Source organism: Salmo salar, chromosome 04 (assembly GCF_965601325.2).
Source record: "Salmo salar chromosome 04, fSalSal1, whole genome shotgun sequence".
In the NCBI taxonomy this organism is placed as follows: domain Eukaryota; kingdom Metazoa; phylum Chordata; class Actinopteri; order Salmoniformes; family Salmonidae; genus Salmo; species Salmo salar.
Window position 1 is genome coordinate 18531717 of NC_138294.1, and position 20176 is coordinate 18551892.

At 46.6% G+C, this 20176-nt stretch overlaps 1 protein-coding gene across 1 annotated transcript in view; it reads left to right on the forward strand.

Annotated features, from left to right (window-relative positions):
* cntln (centlein, centrosomal protein) overlaps nt 1-20176 on the forward strand; it is a 181035-nt gene that overhangs the window by 126350 nt on the left and 34509 nt on the right. Inside the window, exons 16-21 of the mRNA XM_045716502.2 lie at nt 1105-1670; nt 4537-4579; nt 5496-5571; nt 5915-6168; nt 17740-17937; nt 19248-19345. Coding sequence (XP_045572458.1) covers nt 1105-1670; nt 4537-4579; nt 5496-5571; nt 5915-6168; nt 17740-17937; nt 19248-19345 — 1235 coding nt within the window. The remainder of the gene's footprint in view (nt 1-1104; nt 1671-4536; nt 4580-5495; nt 5572-5914; nt 6169-17739; nt 17938-19247; nt 19346-20176) is intronic.

Consider the following 20176-nt stretch of genomic DNA (forward strand, 5'->3'; position numbering starts at 1 on the left):
GATGTCTGTAGCCTCTCTAGGAGGGGGGGGGGGCTAGCAGTTAGATGTCTGTAGCCTCTCTAGGAGGGGGGGGGGGGGGGCTAGCAGTTAGATGTCTGTAGCCTCTCTAGGAGGGGGGTGGGCTAGCTGTCAGATGTCTGTAGCCTCTCTAGAGGGGAGGGGGCTAGCAGTCAGATGTCTGTAGCCTCTCTAGGGGGGGGGGGGGGGGGGCTAGCAGTCAAATCTCTGTAGCCTCTCTAGGAGGGGGGGGCTAGCAGTAAAATCTCTGTAGCCTCTCTAGGAGGGGGGGGTTAGCAGTCAGATGTCTGTAGCCTCTCTAGGAGGGGGGGGTTAGCAGTCAGATGTCTGTAGCCTCTCTAGGAGGGGGGGGGGGCTAGCAGTTAGATGTCTGTAGCCTCTCTAGGAGGGGGGTGGGCTAGCTGTCAGATGTCTGTAGCCTCTCTAGAGGGGGGGGGGCTAGCAGTCAGATGTCTGTAGCCTCTCTGGGGGGGGGGCTAGCAGTCAGATGTCTGTAGCCTCTCTAGGAGGGGGGGGGCTAGCAGTCAGATCTCTGTAGCCTCTCTAGGAGGGGGGGGGGGGGCTAGCAGTCAGATGTCTGTAGCCTCTCTAGGAGGGGGGGGGCTAGCAGTCAGATGTCTGTAGGGGGGGGGGGGGGCTTTGTCAGAATGGGAGTGTTTACATTTCAGTAATTTAGCAGATGCTCTTATCCACAGCTTATAGGAGCAATTAGAGTTCAGTGCCTTGCGCAAGGGCACATCGACAGATTTTTCAGCTCGGGGATTCAACCCAGCGACCTTTTGGTTACTGGCCCAAAGCTCTTAACCACTAGGTTACCTGCCGCCGTGTTAATGGCCTAATGTTTTGTTTCAACCCTCTACTACCCTGGCCTGCACAGTTACTGCAAACACAGGTCGGAGTAGAGAGAAACACTGACACTACCCTGTTTTCGCAGTTCAAAGTTGACAGGATTTTTCTTGTTCGTAGCTTGTTTTAAGACATTTACAATGAATAGAAGGTCCATTAACTCTACATGGCAGAGTACATAGAGTGATATGACTGGGAGGTTAGTTTTGGTCTAATGAACACTCAATGATCACCATATAGATAGAACAGTTGGAGAGGAGGACGGTGTCGATGGAGCAGGAGACCGAGAGGTTGAGGGAGGACAACCAGGACCTCCAGGAGGCCAACACAGCTCTAACCCAGGACAAGGAGCACCTCCAGGGCTCCCTGGCCCGCCTCCGCACCCAGGGGGCTGCTCGCGACGAGGCGGCCCATGCCCAGGCACTCGCCCAGGGGGAGAGACACCGTGCCGAGGCCCTGGCCCTGGAGACCCAGCTGGAGGGGGCCAGGAGGGAAGCCGGACGCACCCGGCAGCAGCTGCTACGGCTCAGGCAGGAGCTGGGCATCCTGAGGGCGGCCCGGGACTTCAACAGGAGCCAGAGACGAACCAAGGCTAACATGCTAACAGGGCTGGCCACAGCAGCCACAGCAGGAGGAGGAATAAGTGGAGGGGCATTAGCAAACAGCAAGGTCAAATTCAAAACAGGCATGCGGCCCAGAGGCCCAGCGCGGCTGCACCGCCACCGAGCGATTGGCCCCAATCAAGCCATTGGAGGGGGAGGCCGCAGCCCTGCTAGGGACGACTGGGAGGACATAAGCGCGGACAGGTACGACACACACACTTTCTCTCTCTCTCTCTCTCTCACCCCCTCATTATTTTCTAGGGTGGGGGGGCTTAGCGGCATCAAGGGGACACCGTGCATATGCAAAGCGTAAGCAAATGGGTGATTGAATTTTCAGCGCCTGTCTAGTTGGTATTCAAGAGCCGATGGAGGGAGAGGGAGGAAAAATAAAAAAACAACTGTCAGATCCTTTGAAATATCCTGGGACGTCTTGCTCGGAGCTTATTGACTGAAATTTGCATGCAAAATTAGCCACCTCTGCACACAGAGTTGAACTGGTGCCAAGAAAGCCCGACACTTGATATGATAAGGGCCCGACACTTGATATCTTCCAGTGATGCAGTCATGAGGCCTGAGAATTGACAGTTTGGCAGCTTGATTTAATTTACCGGTCCTTTGCATATTCACCCCTCTCTTGACAGCAACCTAAGACATTCCCAGGCATAGGTTCCCCCCCACCACCCCAACCCCAGTCAGTTCCGTTATCTTGTGACATGTCGATTCAGGATGTGCGCAACCGTTTTTTGCTCCCCACACGAACCCCCCTCTCATTCCTCTCCTCGCCTTAATTTAGTTGGATAAATTTTGAATGACCCTCCTCGGCTCGCTACCAGATGTCTACAAGCTGTTTAACACTCTCCAAATGAAGAACCATCTACAGTAATTATTTCATGTATGTTTTATGCTAAAAAGCCACTGAGCTAATGTTTATTGAGTGATGGTTGGGATGATTTGATTTCAAACACCGGCTACCCGCACCGCTGGCTGATGTTCATTTCTCACAGAGACTCTCTTCCCCCCCACCAGCAGTAGCCTTGCTTCACTTCACACACTTCACACACACACTTCACACACACACTTCACACACACACTTCACCTCACCTCTCCCATGACTAATTCATCTCACTGAAACCTTGGTTACTCACATGGGGACGTTGAAACCTAACAGTGGCTGTATAAACCTATGGCATGTTTCTCCCTTAACCTAAAAGGGGGACTTAAATAAAGATATCTTTAGTTAAGTTACCTGTCAGTTGAGGTGCAGTGCTGTTAAAGCCTTCTGTCTCTCATGTCTCAATATTATTATGCCTATAGGTGCTTGGCAAAATGTGGCTTTTCATCCTGCAGAGAATGTGTTAAATACCAACAAAATGAAGATATCACACTCGTTAAAGAAGTGACTGACAAGCGCCTTCCTCCGTCTTGGTTTTTGACTGTTCTTCTCACTGCCTCTGGCTCGACTTGTGGTTAGAAAGTTTCAGGAAGAAGTACCTTAAGGCTGGCGGACATTTTGAATTTTGACCACATCAGCAGTTTGTTTGGAGAGCAGAGCAGGGCTGAGGCAGGGGCCTCCGGGAGAGTACTGTAGGGGCTAGCAGGAGGTATCTGGTATACAATATATAGTACACCAGCACACACATACAGCCTGTCTCCCGAAGCAAGGCAGCCATGACACGACCAGCACACTGTCCTGTCCACTCAGCACATCTGAGACTGATGGAATAGTAGAAGTGCCCTAAACAGGGGGGACGCCCTGCCACAGGGTATAAGATACAGTGATACAGCTCACTCCCTGACAAGGTGATCACCCCCGCCCTGGCTGAGTGAGTGGTTCAAAGGCAGTGAGCAGGCAGGTAAAGACAGGCTATCTGAAATACCTGTCAATTACAACAGCATATCATGCAAATACAGTCTATCCAATACATCCAGCATACTGTTCTAGTGAGGACTTGACTTGTATCCACATGGTTGGTTTGTTTTGAAGTAGTTATTTATTCCCCTTCCTGTTGCATTGATTACATATAGTATTCAAACTATTACTTTGGTATGGTATTGTAGGCTAAATGCCTCTCTGGTGCAGGTGTGTGGTATACTGGAATGTTCAGTGCTCAGCACAGTCTATCAGTAGGCCAGTCTTGGGCCTTAGTGGCTGGGTCCTTTCTCCCTCCAGCCCCAGATCCCAGCTCTAGCCTCCACCCCCAGCCTGCGCCCCCCAGCCCTGGGGCCTCTGGTCTGTCATGTGGGAAGGCTGATGGTGATGTGGAGGTCTTTACCTCTGCTGCTCTCACCGCCCCACGTTAATAAAACCCACAGCGTAAATGTCACTGACTTCCACGTCAAAGGTCACTGTCGATAACGGGGGAGGTGGGTGGGTGGGTAGGGAGTGGAGGTGTGTGTGTCTCCGAAACCCTTACCGCACGTCCGTCCATCAGATGGGCTCGTCTCGTCGGTGCTCAGCCATGCCACTCACACACGTCTGTCACACAGATCACACTAATGAAGGCCACAGCAGTCTTCATACATGTTGATACACACTGTAGCACAACTGATGAGGTGGAATTGATTCAGGTCATTTCCAGGAATTCAGGAAATAGATTCAGGAATTAAATTGCACGTGGAATGAGATGGAGAAAACAATACTCTGCTTGATGGTAAATGGAACATTGGATATATAAATTGTTATTGAACTTCCATACATGCAAATTTGAAATATTACTGTGCTAATACATATTCACATTCTCTGTCTTTTTCCCCACCCCTCTCTGTCTCTCTCTCTCTCTCTCTGTCTGTCTGTCTCTGTCTGTCTGTCTGTCTGTCTGTCTGTCTGTCTGTCTGTCTGTCTGTCTGTCTGTCTGTCTGTCTGTCTGTCTGTCTGTCTGTCTGTCTGTCTGTCTGTCTGTCTGTCTGTCTGTCTGTGTCTCTCTCTCTCTCTCTCTCTCTCTCTCTCGGTCTCTCTCTCTCTCTCTCTCTCGGTCTCTCTCTCTCTCGGTCTCTCTGTCTCGGTCTCTCTGTCTCTCTCTCTCGGTCTCTCTGTCTCTCTCTCTCTCTATGTCTCTCTCTCTCGTGACAGTGGAGAGGAGTACTCTGACAGCCTGGACAGTCACCCAGTCAAGGTGAGTCCATTTGGAGAAGTCTTATCTATTCTTCCATTCACTATAACCTCCATTCAATCGACTAACAAGTCTTTACGCATAATGTGGAATTGAAGTAGTTCATTGAATTGTTAATTGAATTGTTGATTTCATTTCTGAAGAGTTTGTTTGTAATCGGTGAGTCAGTCAGGATGTTGTTAACCTGGGTTTGGCCTGGTCATGTCTAGCCTATATTACGCAGTGCAGTGGCTACTCTGTGCTCTACCTGGCTTTAGGTTCTGTTCTTCCTTCCTCCTCCACCCAATGAAATCAATAGTCCAGGTTTTTCTGTACTTGTTTTTGTCCATTGTCAACTCCTTCACTGTAATACCTGGCAGCTATTCACCAAAGGGATGTTCTGTAGGCTCTTCTATCTGTCAAATCAGATCCCTCAGTCAGCCACTCCACATGCCCCTCCGCCCGCTCTGGCCATCAGCTCCGCCCGCCCTGCCCATCAGCTCCGCCCAGCCTCATCGCCATGACAGTGGATCCACGTGCGCTGTGTCACAAATCAAAGGTCTTCCGGAAGGCTCCATGTGATCAAACCAGCCCGTGATTAAACCGTACCGGTGCTCCGGGGGGGAGGGCTTTGATGTGACTACAAACGCTCTCAGGCGGTGTCACACACACACCGTGGGGCACAGGGGCAAGGGGGTGAGTGAGCGCGGGGGTGTTTCATCAGGCACCTGTCAAGAGAGTTGTGGCGGTGTAGAGTTGCGTTCGAGTCGACGTGTGTTGTATTAAACACGTTTTGCCGCATTATGGCTCGGTGTGATTTGTCACGTTAAATGCCACATGCTGTGATTCCTGTGTGACACGACGCGGACGTTAACCTGTTGTGCTGCATTAAACGGCAGGGTTTAAGAGTTTCAAAACATTTTGGTTTGTCTTTTTCCAGTCACACAGGTATGCAGCCGCCTCAGAACAGCCAGCGGAAGAATTCTCCAGAACGCAGCCCGATGTTCCGAACCAAGGTAGCAACAACACGTTTTCATGTTTCACTCAGATTTTCACAAAACTTTATCAACTATTTAGGGGGGGGGGACACCAAAACACACACACTATCGGAAGCAACACCTGATACAAAACAAGATTCTGGTCTCTACACTGTTGTATCGGTTATATATGGAATGGCTTAGTCAGTCTGATGATAGAGTATCACACACACACACACACACACACACACACACACACACACACACACACACACGTTTGATAACTCTCAGCAGCAGAAATCTAAATGGGGATTGTAAGTGTGTTCGCCGCTCTCTTGTACATGAACACTCTGAGGAACGCACTGTGTTCTCCTCTTGTTAGGATATAAACAGAGGGAGCCAGGGGAGGAAGGAGGGAAGAGACGGAGTGAGAGAAAGAGGAGGAAGGCCCAGAGGTGCGGCTGCTGCGCCCCCGCCTCTCTGCGCGGACGCGTTCTGGCGCTCCAGCGCCACCTCGCCGTTCTACAGACCGCCCGGCGTGATGCCCAGCGCTCCTCTCAGGAGCTGCGAGACGCCAACGAGAAGATCACATCGCAGCTCGCCCAGAGACTGAACGTCAGCAAGCAGTTATCACAGGTACCACAGACCAGAAGAGGGGAGGACAGGCACAGAAAGAGTGGAACAAACAGAAGAGAAGGAGGGGTAGGGAAAGATAAGCAGGGGGGTTGGTACAGTAACTGGGAACAAGGAAGTTGTTATTTTTCTTTCCTCTTTTGTTTCTTCCTGTCTTTTCTTTTGTCTTTCGGTGTGTTTCTGGGGGCCCTATCCCTGGCTGCAGTGGGAGCAGCTCCTTTGCCCTTATCATGCTTAATAAGTGTGTGTCTGACAGGCCTGCCCTCGCCTGAGGAGGTCAGCACCACAGAGGAGCAGAGGAAGAGCCACAGAGCACTGAAAACACTGCTGCAGTCTCCTGCAATACTATACTATACCCTACTGACTACTATACTATATCCTACTGACTACTATACTATTCTATACCCTACTGACTACTATACTATAGCTTACTGACTACTATACTATTCTATACCCTACTGACTACTATACTGTTCTATACCCTACTGACTACTATACCCTACTGACTACTATACTGTTCTATACCCTACTGACTACAATACTATACCCTACTGACTACTATACCCTACTGACTACTATACCCTACTGACTACCATACTATACCCTACTGACTACTATACTGTTCTATACCCTACTGACTACTATACCCTACTGACTACTATATTATACCCTACTGACTACTATACCCTATTGACTACTATACTATACCCTACTGACCACAATACTATACCCTATTAACTACTATACTATACCCTATTGACTACTATACTATACCCTACTGACTACTATACAGTGCCTTGTGAAAGTATTCGGCCCCCTTGAACTTTTCGACCTTTTGCCACATTTCAGGCTTCAAACATAAAGATATAAAACTGGATATGTTTATTTGTGAACCATTCCATTGTAGATTTTGCTTTATGTTTTGGATCATTGTCTTGTTGGAAGACAAATCTCCGTCCCAGTCTCAGGTCTTTTGCAGACTCCATCAGGTTTTCTTCCAGAATGGTCCTGTATTTGGCTCCATCCATCTTCCCATCAATTTTAACCATCTTCCCTGCTGAAGAAAAGCAGGCCCAAACCATGATGCTGCCACCACCATGTTTGACAGTGGGGATGGTGTGTTCAGGGTGATGAGCTGTGTTGCTTTTACGCCAAACATAACGTTTTGCATTGTTGCCAAAAAGTTCGATTTTGGTTTCATCTGACCAGAGCACCTTCTTCCACATGTTTGGTGTGTCTCCCAGGTGGCTAGTGGCAAACTTTAAACGACACTTTTTATGGATATCTTTAAGAAATGGCTTTCTTCTTGCCACTCTTCCATAAAGGCCAGATTTGTGCAGTATACGACTGATTGTTGTCCTATGGACAGAGTCCCCCACCTCAGCTGTAGATCTCTGCAATTCATCCAGAGTGATCATGGGCCTCTTGGCTGCATCTCTGATCAGTCTTCTCCTTGTATGAGCTGGAAGTTTAGAGGGACGGCCGGGTCTTCGTAGATTTGCAGTGGTCTGATACTCCTTCCATTTCAATATTATTGCTTGCACAGTGCTCCTTGGGATGTTTAAAGCTTGGGAAATCTTTTTGTATCCAAATCCGGCTTTAAACTTCTCCACAACAGTATCTCGGACCTGCCTGGTGTGTTCCTTGTTCTTCATGATGCTCTCTGCGCTTTAAACGGACCTCTGAGACTATCACAGAGCAGGTGCATTTATACGGAGACTTGATTACACACAGGTGGATTCTATTTATCATCATTAGTCATTTAGGTCAACATTGGATCATTCAGAGATCCTCACTGAACTTCTGGAGAGAGTTTGCTGCACTGAAAGTAAAGGGGCTGAATAATTTTGCACGCCCAATTTTTCAGTTTTTTATTTGTTAAAAAAGTTTGAAATATCCAATAAATTTCGTTCCACTTCATAATTGTGTCCCACTTGTTGATTCTTCACAAAAAATTACAGTTTTATATCTTTATGTTTGAAGCCTGAAATGCGGCAAAAGGTTGAAAAGTTCAAGGGGGCCGAATACTTTCGCAAGGCACTGTACCCATCTATACCCTACTGACTACTATACTATACCCTACTGACTACTACACTATACCCTACTGACTACTATACTATACCCTGCCGACTACTATACCCTACTGACTACTATACCCAATTGACTACTATACTATAGCCTACTGACTACTACACTCTATTGACTACTATACTATACCCTACTGACCACAATACTATACCCTACTGACTACTATACTATACCCTATTGACTACTATACTATACCCTATTGACTACTATACGCTACTGACTACTATACCCATCTATACCCTACTGACTACTATACTATACCCTACTGACTACTACACTATACCCTACTGACTACTATACTATACCCTGCCAACTACTATACCCTACTGACTACTATACTATACCCTACTAACTACTATACTATGCCCTACTGACTACTATACACTACTGACTACTATACCCTACTGACTACTACACTATACTCTACTGACTACTATACTATTCTACACCCTACTGAATACTATACTATGCCCTACTGACTACTTTACTGTAACCTACTGACTACTATACTATTCTATACCCAACTGACCACTATACCCTACTGACTACTATACTATACCCTACAGACTACTTTACTATAACCTGCTGACTATTATACTATACGCTACTGACTACTATACTATTCTATACCCTACTGACTACTATACCCCTACTGACTACTATACTATACCCCGCTGACTACTATACTATAACCTACTGACTACTATACTATAATCTACTATACCCCACTGACTGCTATATTATACTATACTATACCCTACTGACTACTATACTATACCCTACTGACTACTATACTATACCCTACGGACTGCTATACTATACTATAACCTTCTGACTGCTATACTATAACCTACTGACTACTATACTGTACCCTACGGACTGCTATAATATACCCCACTGACTACTATACTATGATGTACTATACTGACTACTATATTATACTATAACCTACTGACTGCTATAATGTACTACACTGACTACTATATTATTTTACTATACCCAACTGACTACTATATTATACTATAATGTACTATACTGACTACTATATTATTATACTATACCCTACTGACTACTATATTATACTTTAATGTACTGTACTGACTACTATATTTTGTTATACTATTATCTACTGTCTACTATATTATAATATACCCTACTGACTACTATATTATACTATAATGTACTGACTACTGTACTATACCCTACTGATTACTATATTATTATACTATAGCCTACTGACTACTATATTATTATACTATACCCTGCTGACTACTATATTATACTATAATGTACTGACTACTATATTATACTATAATGTACTGACTACTACAGTGGGGGGAAAAAGTATTTGATCCCCTGCTGATTTTGTACGTTTGCCCACTGACAAAGAAATTATCAGTCTACAATTTTAATGGTAGGTTTATTTGAACAGTGAGAGACAGAATAACATAAAAAAAACGCATGTCAAAAATGTTATAAATTTATTTGCATTTTAATGAGGGAAATAAGAATTTGACCCCCTCTCAATCAGAAAGATTTTTGGCTCCCAGGTGTCTGGGAGTGCTCCTAATCTCAGCTTGTTACCTGTATAAAAGACACCTGTCCACAGAAGCAATCAATCAATCAGATTCCAAACTCTCCACCATGGCCAAGACCAAGAGCTCTCCAAGGATGTCAGGGACAAGATTCTAGACCTACACAAGGCTGGAATGGGCTACAAGACCATCGCCAAGCAGCTTGGTGAGAAGGTGACAACAGTTGGTGCGATTATTCGCAAATGGAAGAAACACAAAATAACTGTCAATCTCCCTCAGCCTGGGGCTCCATGCAAGATCTCACCTCGTGGAGTTGCAATGATCATGAGAACGGTGAGGAATCAGCCCAGAACTACACGGGAGGATCTTGTCAATGATCTCAATGCAGCTGGGACCATAGTCACCAAGAAAACAATTGGTAACACACTACGCCGTGATGGACTGAAATCCTGCAGCGCCCGCAAGGTCCCCCTGCTCAAGAAAGCACATATACATGCCTGTCTGAAGTTTGCCAATGAACATCTCAATGATTCAGAGGACAACTGGGTGAAAGTGTTGTGGTCAGATGAGACCAAAATGGAGCTCTTTGGCATCAACTCAACTCGCCGTGTTTGGAGGAGGAGGAATGCTGCCTATGACCCCAAGAACACCATCCCCACCGTCAAACATGGAGGTGGAAACATTATGCTTTGGGGGTGTTTTTCTGCTAAGGGGACAGGACAACTTCACCGCATCAAAGGGACGATGGACGGGGCCATGTACCGTCAAATCTTGAGTGAGAACCTCCTTCCCTCAGGCAGGGCATTGAAAATTGGTCATGGATGGGTATTCCAGCATGACAATGACCCAAAACACACGGCCAAGGCAACAAAGGAGTGGCTCAAGAAGAAGCACATTATGGTCCTGGAATGGCCTAGCCAGTCTCCAGACCTTAATCCCATAAAAAATCTGTGGCGGGAGCTGAAGGTTCGAGTTGCCAAACGTCAGCCTTGAAACCTTAATGTCTTGGAGAAGATCTGCAAAGAGGAGTGGGACAAAATCCCTCCTGAGATGTGTGCAAACCTGGTGGCCAACTACAAGAAACATCTGACCTCTGTGATTGCCATGTACTAAGTCATGTTTTGCAGAGGGGTCAAATACTTATTTCCCTCATTAAAATGCAAATCAATTTATAACATTTTTGACATGCGTTTTTCTGGATTTTTTTGTTGTTATTCTGTTCAAATAAACCTACCATTACAATTATAGACTAATCATTTCTTTGTCAGTGGGCAAACTTACAAAATCAGCAGGGGATCAAATACTTTTTTCCCTCACTGTATACTATACCCTTCTGACCTCTATATTATACTGTAATGTACTGACTACTATACCCTACTGACTACTATATTATTATACTATACCCTACTGACTACTATATTATATATAATGTACTGACTACTATACTATATTATGCTGTAATGTACTGACTACTATACCCTACTGACTACTATATTATACTACACTGTACTGACTACTGTACTATAACCTACTTATCACTATATTATTATACTATACCCTACTGACTACTATATTATACACTGCTCAAAAAAATAAAGGGAACACTTAAACAACACAATGTAACTCCAAGTCAATCACACTTCTGTGAAATCAAACTGTCCACTTAGGAAGCAACACTGATTGACAATAAATTTCACATGCTGTTGTGCAAATGGAATAGACAACAGGTGGAAATTATAGGCAATTAGCAAGACACCCCCAATAAAGGAGTGGTTCTTCAGGTGTTGACCACAGACCACTTCTCAGTTCCTATGCTTCCTGGCTGATGTTTTGGTCACTTTTGAATGCTGGCGGTGCTTTCACTCTAGTGGTAGCATGAGACGGAGTCTACAACCCACACAAGTGGCTCAGGTAGTGCAGCTCATCCAGGATGGCACATCAGTGCGAGCTGTGGCAAGAAGGTTTGCTGTGTCTGTCAGCGTAGTGTCCAGAACATGGAGGCGCTACCAGGAGACAGGCCAGTACATCAGGAGACGTGGAGGAGGTCGTAGGAGGGCAACAACCCAGCAGCAGGACCGCTACCTCCGCCTTTGTGCAAGGAGGAGCACTGCCAGAGCCCTGCAAAATGACCTCCAGCAGGCCACAAATGTGCATGTGTGTGCTCAAACGGTCAGAAACAGACTCCATGAGGGTGGTATGAGGGCCCGACGTCCACAGGTGGGGGTTGTGCTTACAGCCCAACACCGTGCAGGACGTTTGGCATTTGCCAGAGAACACCAAGATTGGCAAATTCGCCACTGGCGCCCTGTGCTCTTCACAGATGAAAGCAGGTTCACACTGAGCACGTGACAGACGTGACAGAGTCTGGAGACGCCGTGGAGAACGTTCTGCTGCCTGCAACATCCTCCAGCATGACCGGTTTGGCGGTGGGTCAGTCATGGTGTGGGGTAGCATTTCTTTGGGGGGCCGCACAGCCCTCCATGTGCTCGCCAGAGGTAGCCTGACTGCCATTAGGTACCGAGATGAGATCCTCAGACCCCTTGTGAGACCATATGCTGGTGCGGTTGGCCCTGGGTTCCTCCTAATGCAAGACAATGCTAGACCTCATATGGCTGGAGTGTGTCAGCAGTTCCTGCAAGAGGAAGGCATTGATGCTATGGACTGGCCGCCCGTTCCCCAGACCTGAATCCAATTGAGCACATCTGGGACATCATGTCTCGCTCCATCCACCAACGTCACGTTGCACCACGGACTGTCCAGGAGTTGGCGGATGCTTTAGTCCAGGTCTGGGAGGAGATCCCTCAGGAGACCATCAGCCACCTCATCAGGAGCATGCCCAGGTGTTGTAGGGAGGTCATACAGGCACGTGGAGGCCACACACACTACTGAGCCTCATTTTGACTTGTTTTAAGGACATTACATCAAAGTTGGATCAGCCTGTAGTGTGGTTTTCCACTTTAATTTTGAGTGTGACTCCAAATCCAGACCTCCATGGGTTGATAAATTGGATTTCCATTGATTCTTTTTGTGTGATTTTGTTGTCAGCACATTCAACTATGTAAAGAAAAAAGTATTTAATAAGATTATTTCTTTCATTCAGATCTAGGATGTGTTGTTTAAGTGTTCCCTTTATTTTTTTGAGCAGTATACTATAATGTACTGACTACTATACTATACCCTACTGACTACTATATTATTCTGTAATGTACTGACTACTATACTATACCATACTGACTACTATATTATTATACTGCACTGACTACTATATTATTATACTATACTGTACTGACTCAACCAGCTAGTCTCTGAAGCAGTGTCCTAGTGATATTTCTCAAACGGAATTCTTTGTTTGCTACATACAGTACTTCAGTCTGAGACTGCCATCTTTGATGTTGTTTGTGGGGACGTCAAAATGAAGGTTGTTGGATCATATCTAACCATTCAGAGTGTCAAAGCAAATGATGCATTTTCTAAATGGCGCTTTACCCCTATGTGTTCTGGCTCTGGCCCAACCCATTGGTTTCTGGGACCAATCAGACAGTTTAAAATGGATTTCTGTTCTAAAACTCGTCGGGGAGGTACTCAAATACAGACTCATAGACTCATTGCGGAGAAGAAACTAACATCCGTGGCGCGGTGTAGAGTTTGTGTAGCCAGGCAAATTCTTCTATGACCTGACCTCCTCTTTCGCTCTCTCACGGCCTCATACACATACACACACGTACTCTCTCTCACGCACACACCAAGCCGTATGGTAGTTAGTGGGACTGGCAGGAGGCCCCTGTTGGGCAGGAGCAGGCAGAGCCCCGACCAGCCCCGACCCACTGGAGGCCTGATTAGGAGTGTGTGTGATACACACAGGTCAAAGAGCGCAGGATCCCCGCTGCTCTGGAAGTGGCCTCCGGGTTCCAGCCCCTACTTTGCTATCGTAGAATAGAACAGACAGGGCCCCGAGGAGACCCCAGACACTGGCTCTGCGGCATTAATGACACACACATACAAATACGCCACACACACACACACACACACACACACACACACACACACACACACACACACACACACACACACGTACAAACACCTAGAAACAGAGATAGACACACACACACACACACACACACACTTTTCTCCGCTTGGGCTGACCAGAAAGAAACAGCAAAAGCTGTCTTTTACTCCTGCAGTATTAATGCCACTGCAGCAGAAGTTGTCCAAGACTCTGAGCTCTCAGCTAGAAAACAGGGATCATTCCCCCTATAAAGGGCACAAGGTCCTGTGCTGTTGGCTGGTATCTGGCTGGCCCCTGCCTGCCTGCTAGCTCTCTGACTCAGAGTCCAATACTCTGGCTCTAATTGGCTTAGCCCGGCGCCTTGGGGGCTGTCATGTGAAAAGGTATGATGACAGTGTCAGAGACTGAGAAGTAGAGCTACCTCGTTTGTTTGGCTCCTTAGTGGTGTCCTGTAGTTTCCTGTTACTTCAGTGAGAAGTTGTGTGTTATTGAAATGTGAATCAGGCTGTGTGTGTCTGTGTCTGTGAGGGAGAGAGGGGGAGAGGTAGCGAGCGAGAGGGGGAGGTAGAGAGACAAAGTGAGAGAAGTGGCGTACCCTTTCAGCCTAAGTGGAACATGTGTCTCTACAGCACAGTGACACTTTCATCAGTCAATCACACCACGCCAGCCACCTCATCCCCACAGACCTCTCTGTCAGGAACCAGACTGCAATAGCTGTCAGAGACACACACAGAGAGAGAGACACACACTCACAGATACACACACACACGGCAGAGTGCTTTGTTAGGTATTTCCACCCTGTTCCCTCTCCATAATTGCCGTCAGTCTGTAAAACGTGACCCTCTTAATGGTTCTCTCTTTTCCTTGACTTCTGTCTTTGTACTTTCTATTCAACAAGGTGGGAAGGAAAGGCATGAGAAAGAGAGAGTCTGTTAGGAAAATGAAGGATAATTAGGATACTGGGGGGGGACGTTGTCCTCTAACACTCTTTTCTTCTCCCTCTCTTTCCTCTCGTTTGAGGAACGAGGGAAGCGACAGAAGCTTAGAGGAACCGCCTCTGGGTGACAGGTGAGATGTACTACGGTAATTTCCCAAAATGTTCCTCCCGCAGTAAAGAAACGTCGGTCACGCATATTAACCGAACAGGGGATCATTTGGGTCTGGAATCAGGTACCTCACACCCCTCCCAAACCTCCCCCTCTACCTCGTTCTACAATTCAACGTCTCTTCGACACGAACCCAACCCCGTAATCTCCAGGTGTGGATCGGCCCAGCTCCCATCCTGCCCGTAAGAGGCTGGGATTACCACAGGATTAGAGGGGTTAAACAGACACGGCTGACAGGGAGAAGAGGGGTTTTTCTGGGTCTAGGCTTTTTATGCCCAGGCACATGACAGAGCCTGGCACTTAAATCCTGGTGACGGACACTATAAAGGTCCAACATAATAAAGATGGGTCCACTGCTGCCTTCAGTTGTCTTTCCAGGAATCTATGGTTCATCTAAAGTCTAGAATTGAAGGTCATGGCTGTTGGTCCTTGAGTTCTATGATGTTAGTATGAGTATCTCTCGTCTAGAACACTAGGTAAGTACTGTGTCGTCACTCTTCCGTGGCTTGAGGTTTCTCTGGTGTTATTCTAGAAGGATGATACTGGTGTTGTCTCAAGTCCATTTTTAAGGTGTTGTACGTATGTCTGGGTCTAGGTCATGTTAGGCTAGCGTTCGCTTGTTGTGGTTGAGGAACTGAGCCAGGCCAAAATGAGGGAGTGTACTGTACAACTGTGTGTCTCTGTGACTATGTGGTTCCTTTGCTATTTTCGGAGCCACCGGTCTCATTATTTATCCTGCTAATGATTCGGTATCACTTGGAATGGCACCAGCGAGACCACTACCCTAGAGAGAAAGAGAGGCGAGAGAGGGGGGGAGAGAGGAACCGAAATAGAGAGAGTGGGAGGGGAGAGAGTGCAAGAGTGGTAGAGGGAGAGAGAGCGGGAAAAGAGAGAGAGGAACAGAAATAGACAGAACGGGAGGGAGAGGAGAAAGCGCAAGAGAGGGAGAGTAGTGGGAGAGAGGAAGAGCGAGAAAGAGAGAGGGGGGTGAGAGAGAGAGAGAGAGACTTCAGCTGGGCAGCCTAATGGTCCCAACATGCATCAGTGTCAGTGTCATCTCTCACCAGACCCAGGGCTGAAAATGGCCCCTCTGAAATCAAAGCCTGTCTTACGGGAAGTGTCATCAATGCCACTCTTAACACACCCATACACACACACGACCCAGCAGCAGAAGCAGCCCCCCTCTCTCTGTCTCTCTCAGTGGGGATATGGCCTGTGAGCCTTCAAAGAGGAGGAAACCTAAAACAAGAGGGATTCTACTAAGAGGTGTCAGCAGGCAACCAGATATCAATAACCTCCATGTATGCAGAGCAGAGAGGCCACCCCTGGGACTACTGTGGTTTCCAGGATGGTTGGGAGGGTGTGTGTGGGGGGGGGGGGGGGGGGGGTTGGGATGGTGTGGGGGGTTGAGAGGGTGTGTGTACCACACATATCACCTTCTCCTTATTTGCGCTACAAAGTGAGCATTATGTTTGATATGATACCAGATCGTATTATTGTGGCAATGATAAATTTGACAACAGAAAAGCATTGAGCACATTGAGGTTGACAATATGCATGCGGTTTAAACCGTTTAGCCCCAAAGCAAATGTTTACCATGTCTTATACGCTGGTACAGTAGGGTAGTTGATTACCTAGCAGTATTATCCTACAATTCCTCCCTCGCTCTTACTAACTCTCTCTCTCTCGCTCTCTCTCTCTCTCTCACTCATACACACTTTCTCGCTCCGCTTCTAAACCAAACCCAGCTCAACTCCCTCCGTCCCATGGTGCACTCTGATTCTACTGGATGGCTCTATTACGCCTGCCAATCAGGGTTAGAGAATTAGGGCCCTTCGGCCGGCCGCGCGTCAGAATCATCCTCGTCTTCATTAAGATAGAAACAGGATTTAATCACAGTTACCAGTCAGTACGTTACGCTGTAGAAGAATAAACAGTAACTTTCAAAAGATTTTCAGTTTGTCCATCATAAGGGGCTGGTTTCCTGGACATAGATTAAACCTAATCCTGGATTTAAAAGCATGTTCAATGATTCTCCATTGAGAATGATTTTTTTTTATCCACCAACGGGTTCACCCTGTGTTCACTTGTTTCACTGCTTCATCTGTACATGCCTAGTGTAGTGTACTTGTTTGTAGACACAAAGCATCTCAGAGTAGGAGTGCTGATCTAGGATCTGTCCATACAATATTATCTAGGACGATGTAAAAGGCTAAACTGATCCTGGGTCAGCACTCCTACTCTGACTCTTTGTGGATCTGTGTTCTGATTTTAACTGAGGACTTGGTTGGTGCTCTGTTAGATTGTTCCTCTCAGGGTGTCCAATCCTCATGTATCAGGTCTGGTCCAGCTTTCTCGCCACCTCTCACTGGATACACAGACAGAATAACAACAGAAGTCATGGTCAAACTTGTATTTTTACATGATGCCACTACAGCAGTAGCAGGTATACTTTCAGACTCTCTCGTTATCCTTTCAGTCTCGTTATCCTTTCAGTCTCGTTATCCTTTCAGTCTCGTTATCCTTTCAGTCTCGTTATCCTTTCAGTCTCGTTATCCTTTCAGTCACATTTTCTTTAAGTCTTTTCTCAATCTATGAGTGCTGTTCTGACAACCTAGTGTACGTTCTGACCAACCTTAGTTTTTCAATCACAAAACAACTATTTTTGTCTTCCTATTTTTGTCTTTATATGTATGTTGCAGGTCCAGGAATTCTAGTTTACATGGCTTTTCCCTTCACTTTTTTCATACTACAGGTCCAGGTATCTAACCTTATATCCTGCAGTACTTTCTGACTACCTCTCTCTCTCTGCTCCCGGTGTGTTTACTGGTGTTCCCAGAAGCTGACTTCTGACCTGGCGGGTGTAGAGCAGCAGAAGAAGGTGCTGGAGATGGAGCTGGAGCAGTGGAGGCAGATCCACAGGACCAACACCCCCCAGCAGCTCCCCTCTACCGCCCCCCAGCCCCTGGAGACCCCCAGCCCTGCTGTCCTCAAAGCCCTGGAGGCAGAGGTCAAACAGCTCCACACTAAACTGAAGGTTAGTGGTCAGACGATAGAGGAAGCAGGAGTTCACTGCAATAGATATACAGTATTTATTTGTATCATTCCACCTTTATTCATACAGTTGAGTCAATTAACAACTAATGGTGGCCTGTCAAGAAGAGAGCACAGCAGCAATATAATTTACATTTATTTATTTATTTGACAGGGACAATGCACACATTGCTGTAAATGTGCCAGATTTAGCCAGCTGACATATGATAAAAATGTCCACAGAGCCGATGATTTATACATCACATCTTTTCAAAATCGTATTAGATTTACCAATGACAATTACCCAGTGGTTTCCTATTATTTGATATGCCAGGGAACACCTGTCAGTGAGGTGAGAAATGGGAAACAACAGCGTGGATGTGAGGATGTGTCCTCTGAGTGGCTGAACCCTCCGAGGTGTCAGTACGATGCCGTTATCAGCCCTTCATTAGCTCACTCATCAGTGTCATCCGCCATATTGCTACTGTCGTTACCAAAGGCTGAGGTGATGGTGGAGTGTGAGGAGGTTGAGCAGAGAGAACAGTGTGTTGGGGGGAGGGTGTGTGTGTGTGATCCTACGAGTTTCCGCTGGAGACCAGAGCTCCTTTAAACCAAAAGGAAGATGCACACACAAATATCCATCATTCTCATGATCACAAGCACACCTGTAGTCACGGGCCACAAGGGTTGTGTGTGTGTGTGTGTGTGTGTGTGTGTGTGTGTGTGTGTGTGTGTGTGTGTGGTGTGTGTGTGTGTGTGTGTGTGTGTGTGTGTGTGTGTGTGTGTGTGTGTGTGTGTGTGTGTGTGTGTGTGTGTGTGTGTGAGACGTGCACCAGAGAGACTTTGACACAACGTTGTCCTCTCTCTCTTTGATCCTGCAGTAGAGGCATACTGATACCTAGAACCAGAAACATACACAACAAATATATATTTGTAGCTTTTTTACTTGACAGGGTTCTCCTTTCCCATCATTCCCCTACATATAAGCTATGATGTCATACCAATTCACTTCTATTTGAATTGAATTGAATTGAAAGAATTTACAGAAATGTATTTATACACCACATATTCTCACATGACAAAGACAGACAAGAGGTTTAAAAATGGATCCGTACACAATCACAATCTCCTCCTACTTCTCAACTGTGTAAATGTATTATACATCTCTTTCTGTCACTTCCTGTCATCCTAGTGTCTGCACTTCTAATGAGAACACATGCTGCTACATCTGACCTGTCACCGCTAGTGTCACAACACCCCTGTCTCTGTGGCGCACACGCTCACACACTCTGTCTCTCTGTCTCCCATTCTCAGAGCTCCAAGGCGGAGGTGACGAGGCACATGTCGGCTAACAAAGCCCTGCGAGCCCAGCTGCTGGAGAGAGAGGAGAAGCTCAGAGAACTGCAGGAGAAGTCAGTACAGAGACCTGCGCTCTCTCTCTCTCTCTCTCTCTCTCTCTCTCTCTCTCTCTCTCTCTCTCCCCCTCTGTTTCTCTCTCATTCTCTGTCTCTCTCTATCTCTCTCACGCTTTCTTTCTCACTTTGTTTCTCTCTCTTTCTCTCATTCTCTGTCTGTCTGTCTCTCTTTCTCGCTCCGTTCTCTCTTGCTCATTCTTCCTCCTCTCTGTCTCATCTGCAGTGTTTGATTCCACCGTGTGGCAGCTCTCTGACTGCTGCCCTGCTCTCCAGCTCAGCTCTGAATAGTCTCTGGGGGGTTTTCTGTTTGTGTGTTGGTGCATTCGTGTGATTTTATTTTTCTGTGTGTGTGTTAATGCCATGTATGTTGTGTGTGTGCCCTGTCGTTCATTGTGTGTTGCGATAAGATGGAGGGTTTTGATCAAAGAGAAGGTTATTGATCCAGTGTGTGTGCCGCAGGAAGGATCAACTCTGCTCCTCGTGACACAAAAACCCACACAACACCACAGTGGCCCCCGGGCCCTCTGTTAATGACTTACATAGTTGAAAGAAGTGAAACTACCAAGCTGTGATCGATGAGCATGTAACATGTTAAGAGGTCTCAGCAATTATCAACTTATCAAACTTTACATTTGTCTTCTCAAACAAAGGCAGAATGGACTGACCTGTTAGTTTATTTCTCTCTCTCTCTCTCTTTTTCTCCCTCTCTCTCTCTCTTTTTCTCTCTCTCTCTCTCTTTTCTCTCTCTCTCTCTCTCTCTCTCTCTCTCTCTCTCTCTCTCTCTCTCCTCTCTCTCTCTCTCTCTCTCTCTCTCTCTCTCTCCTCTCT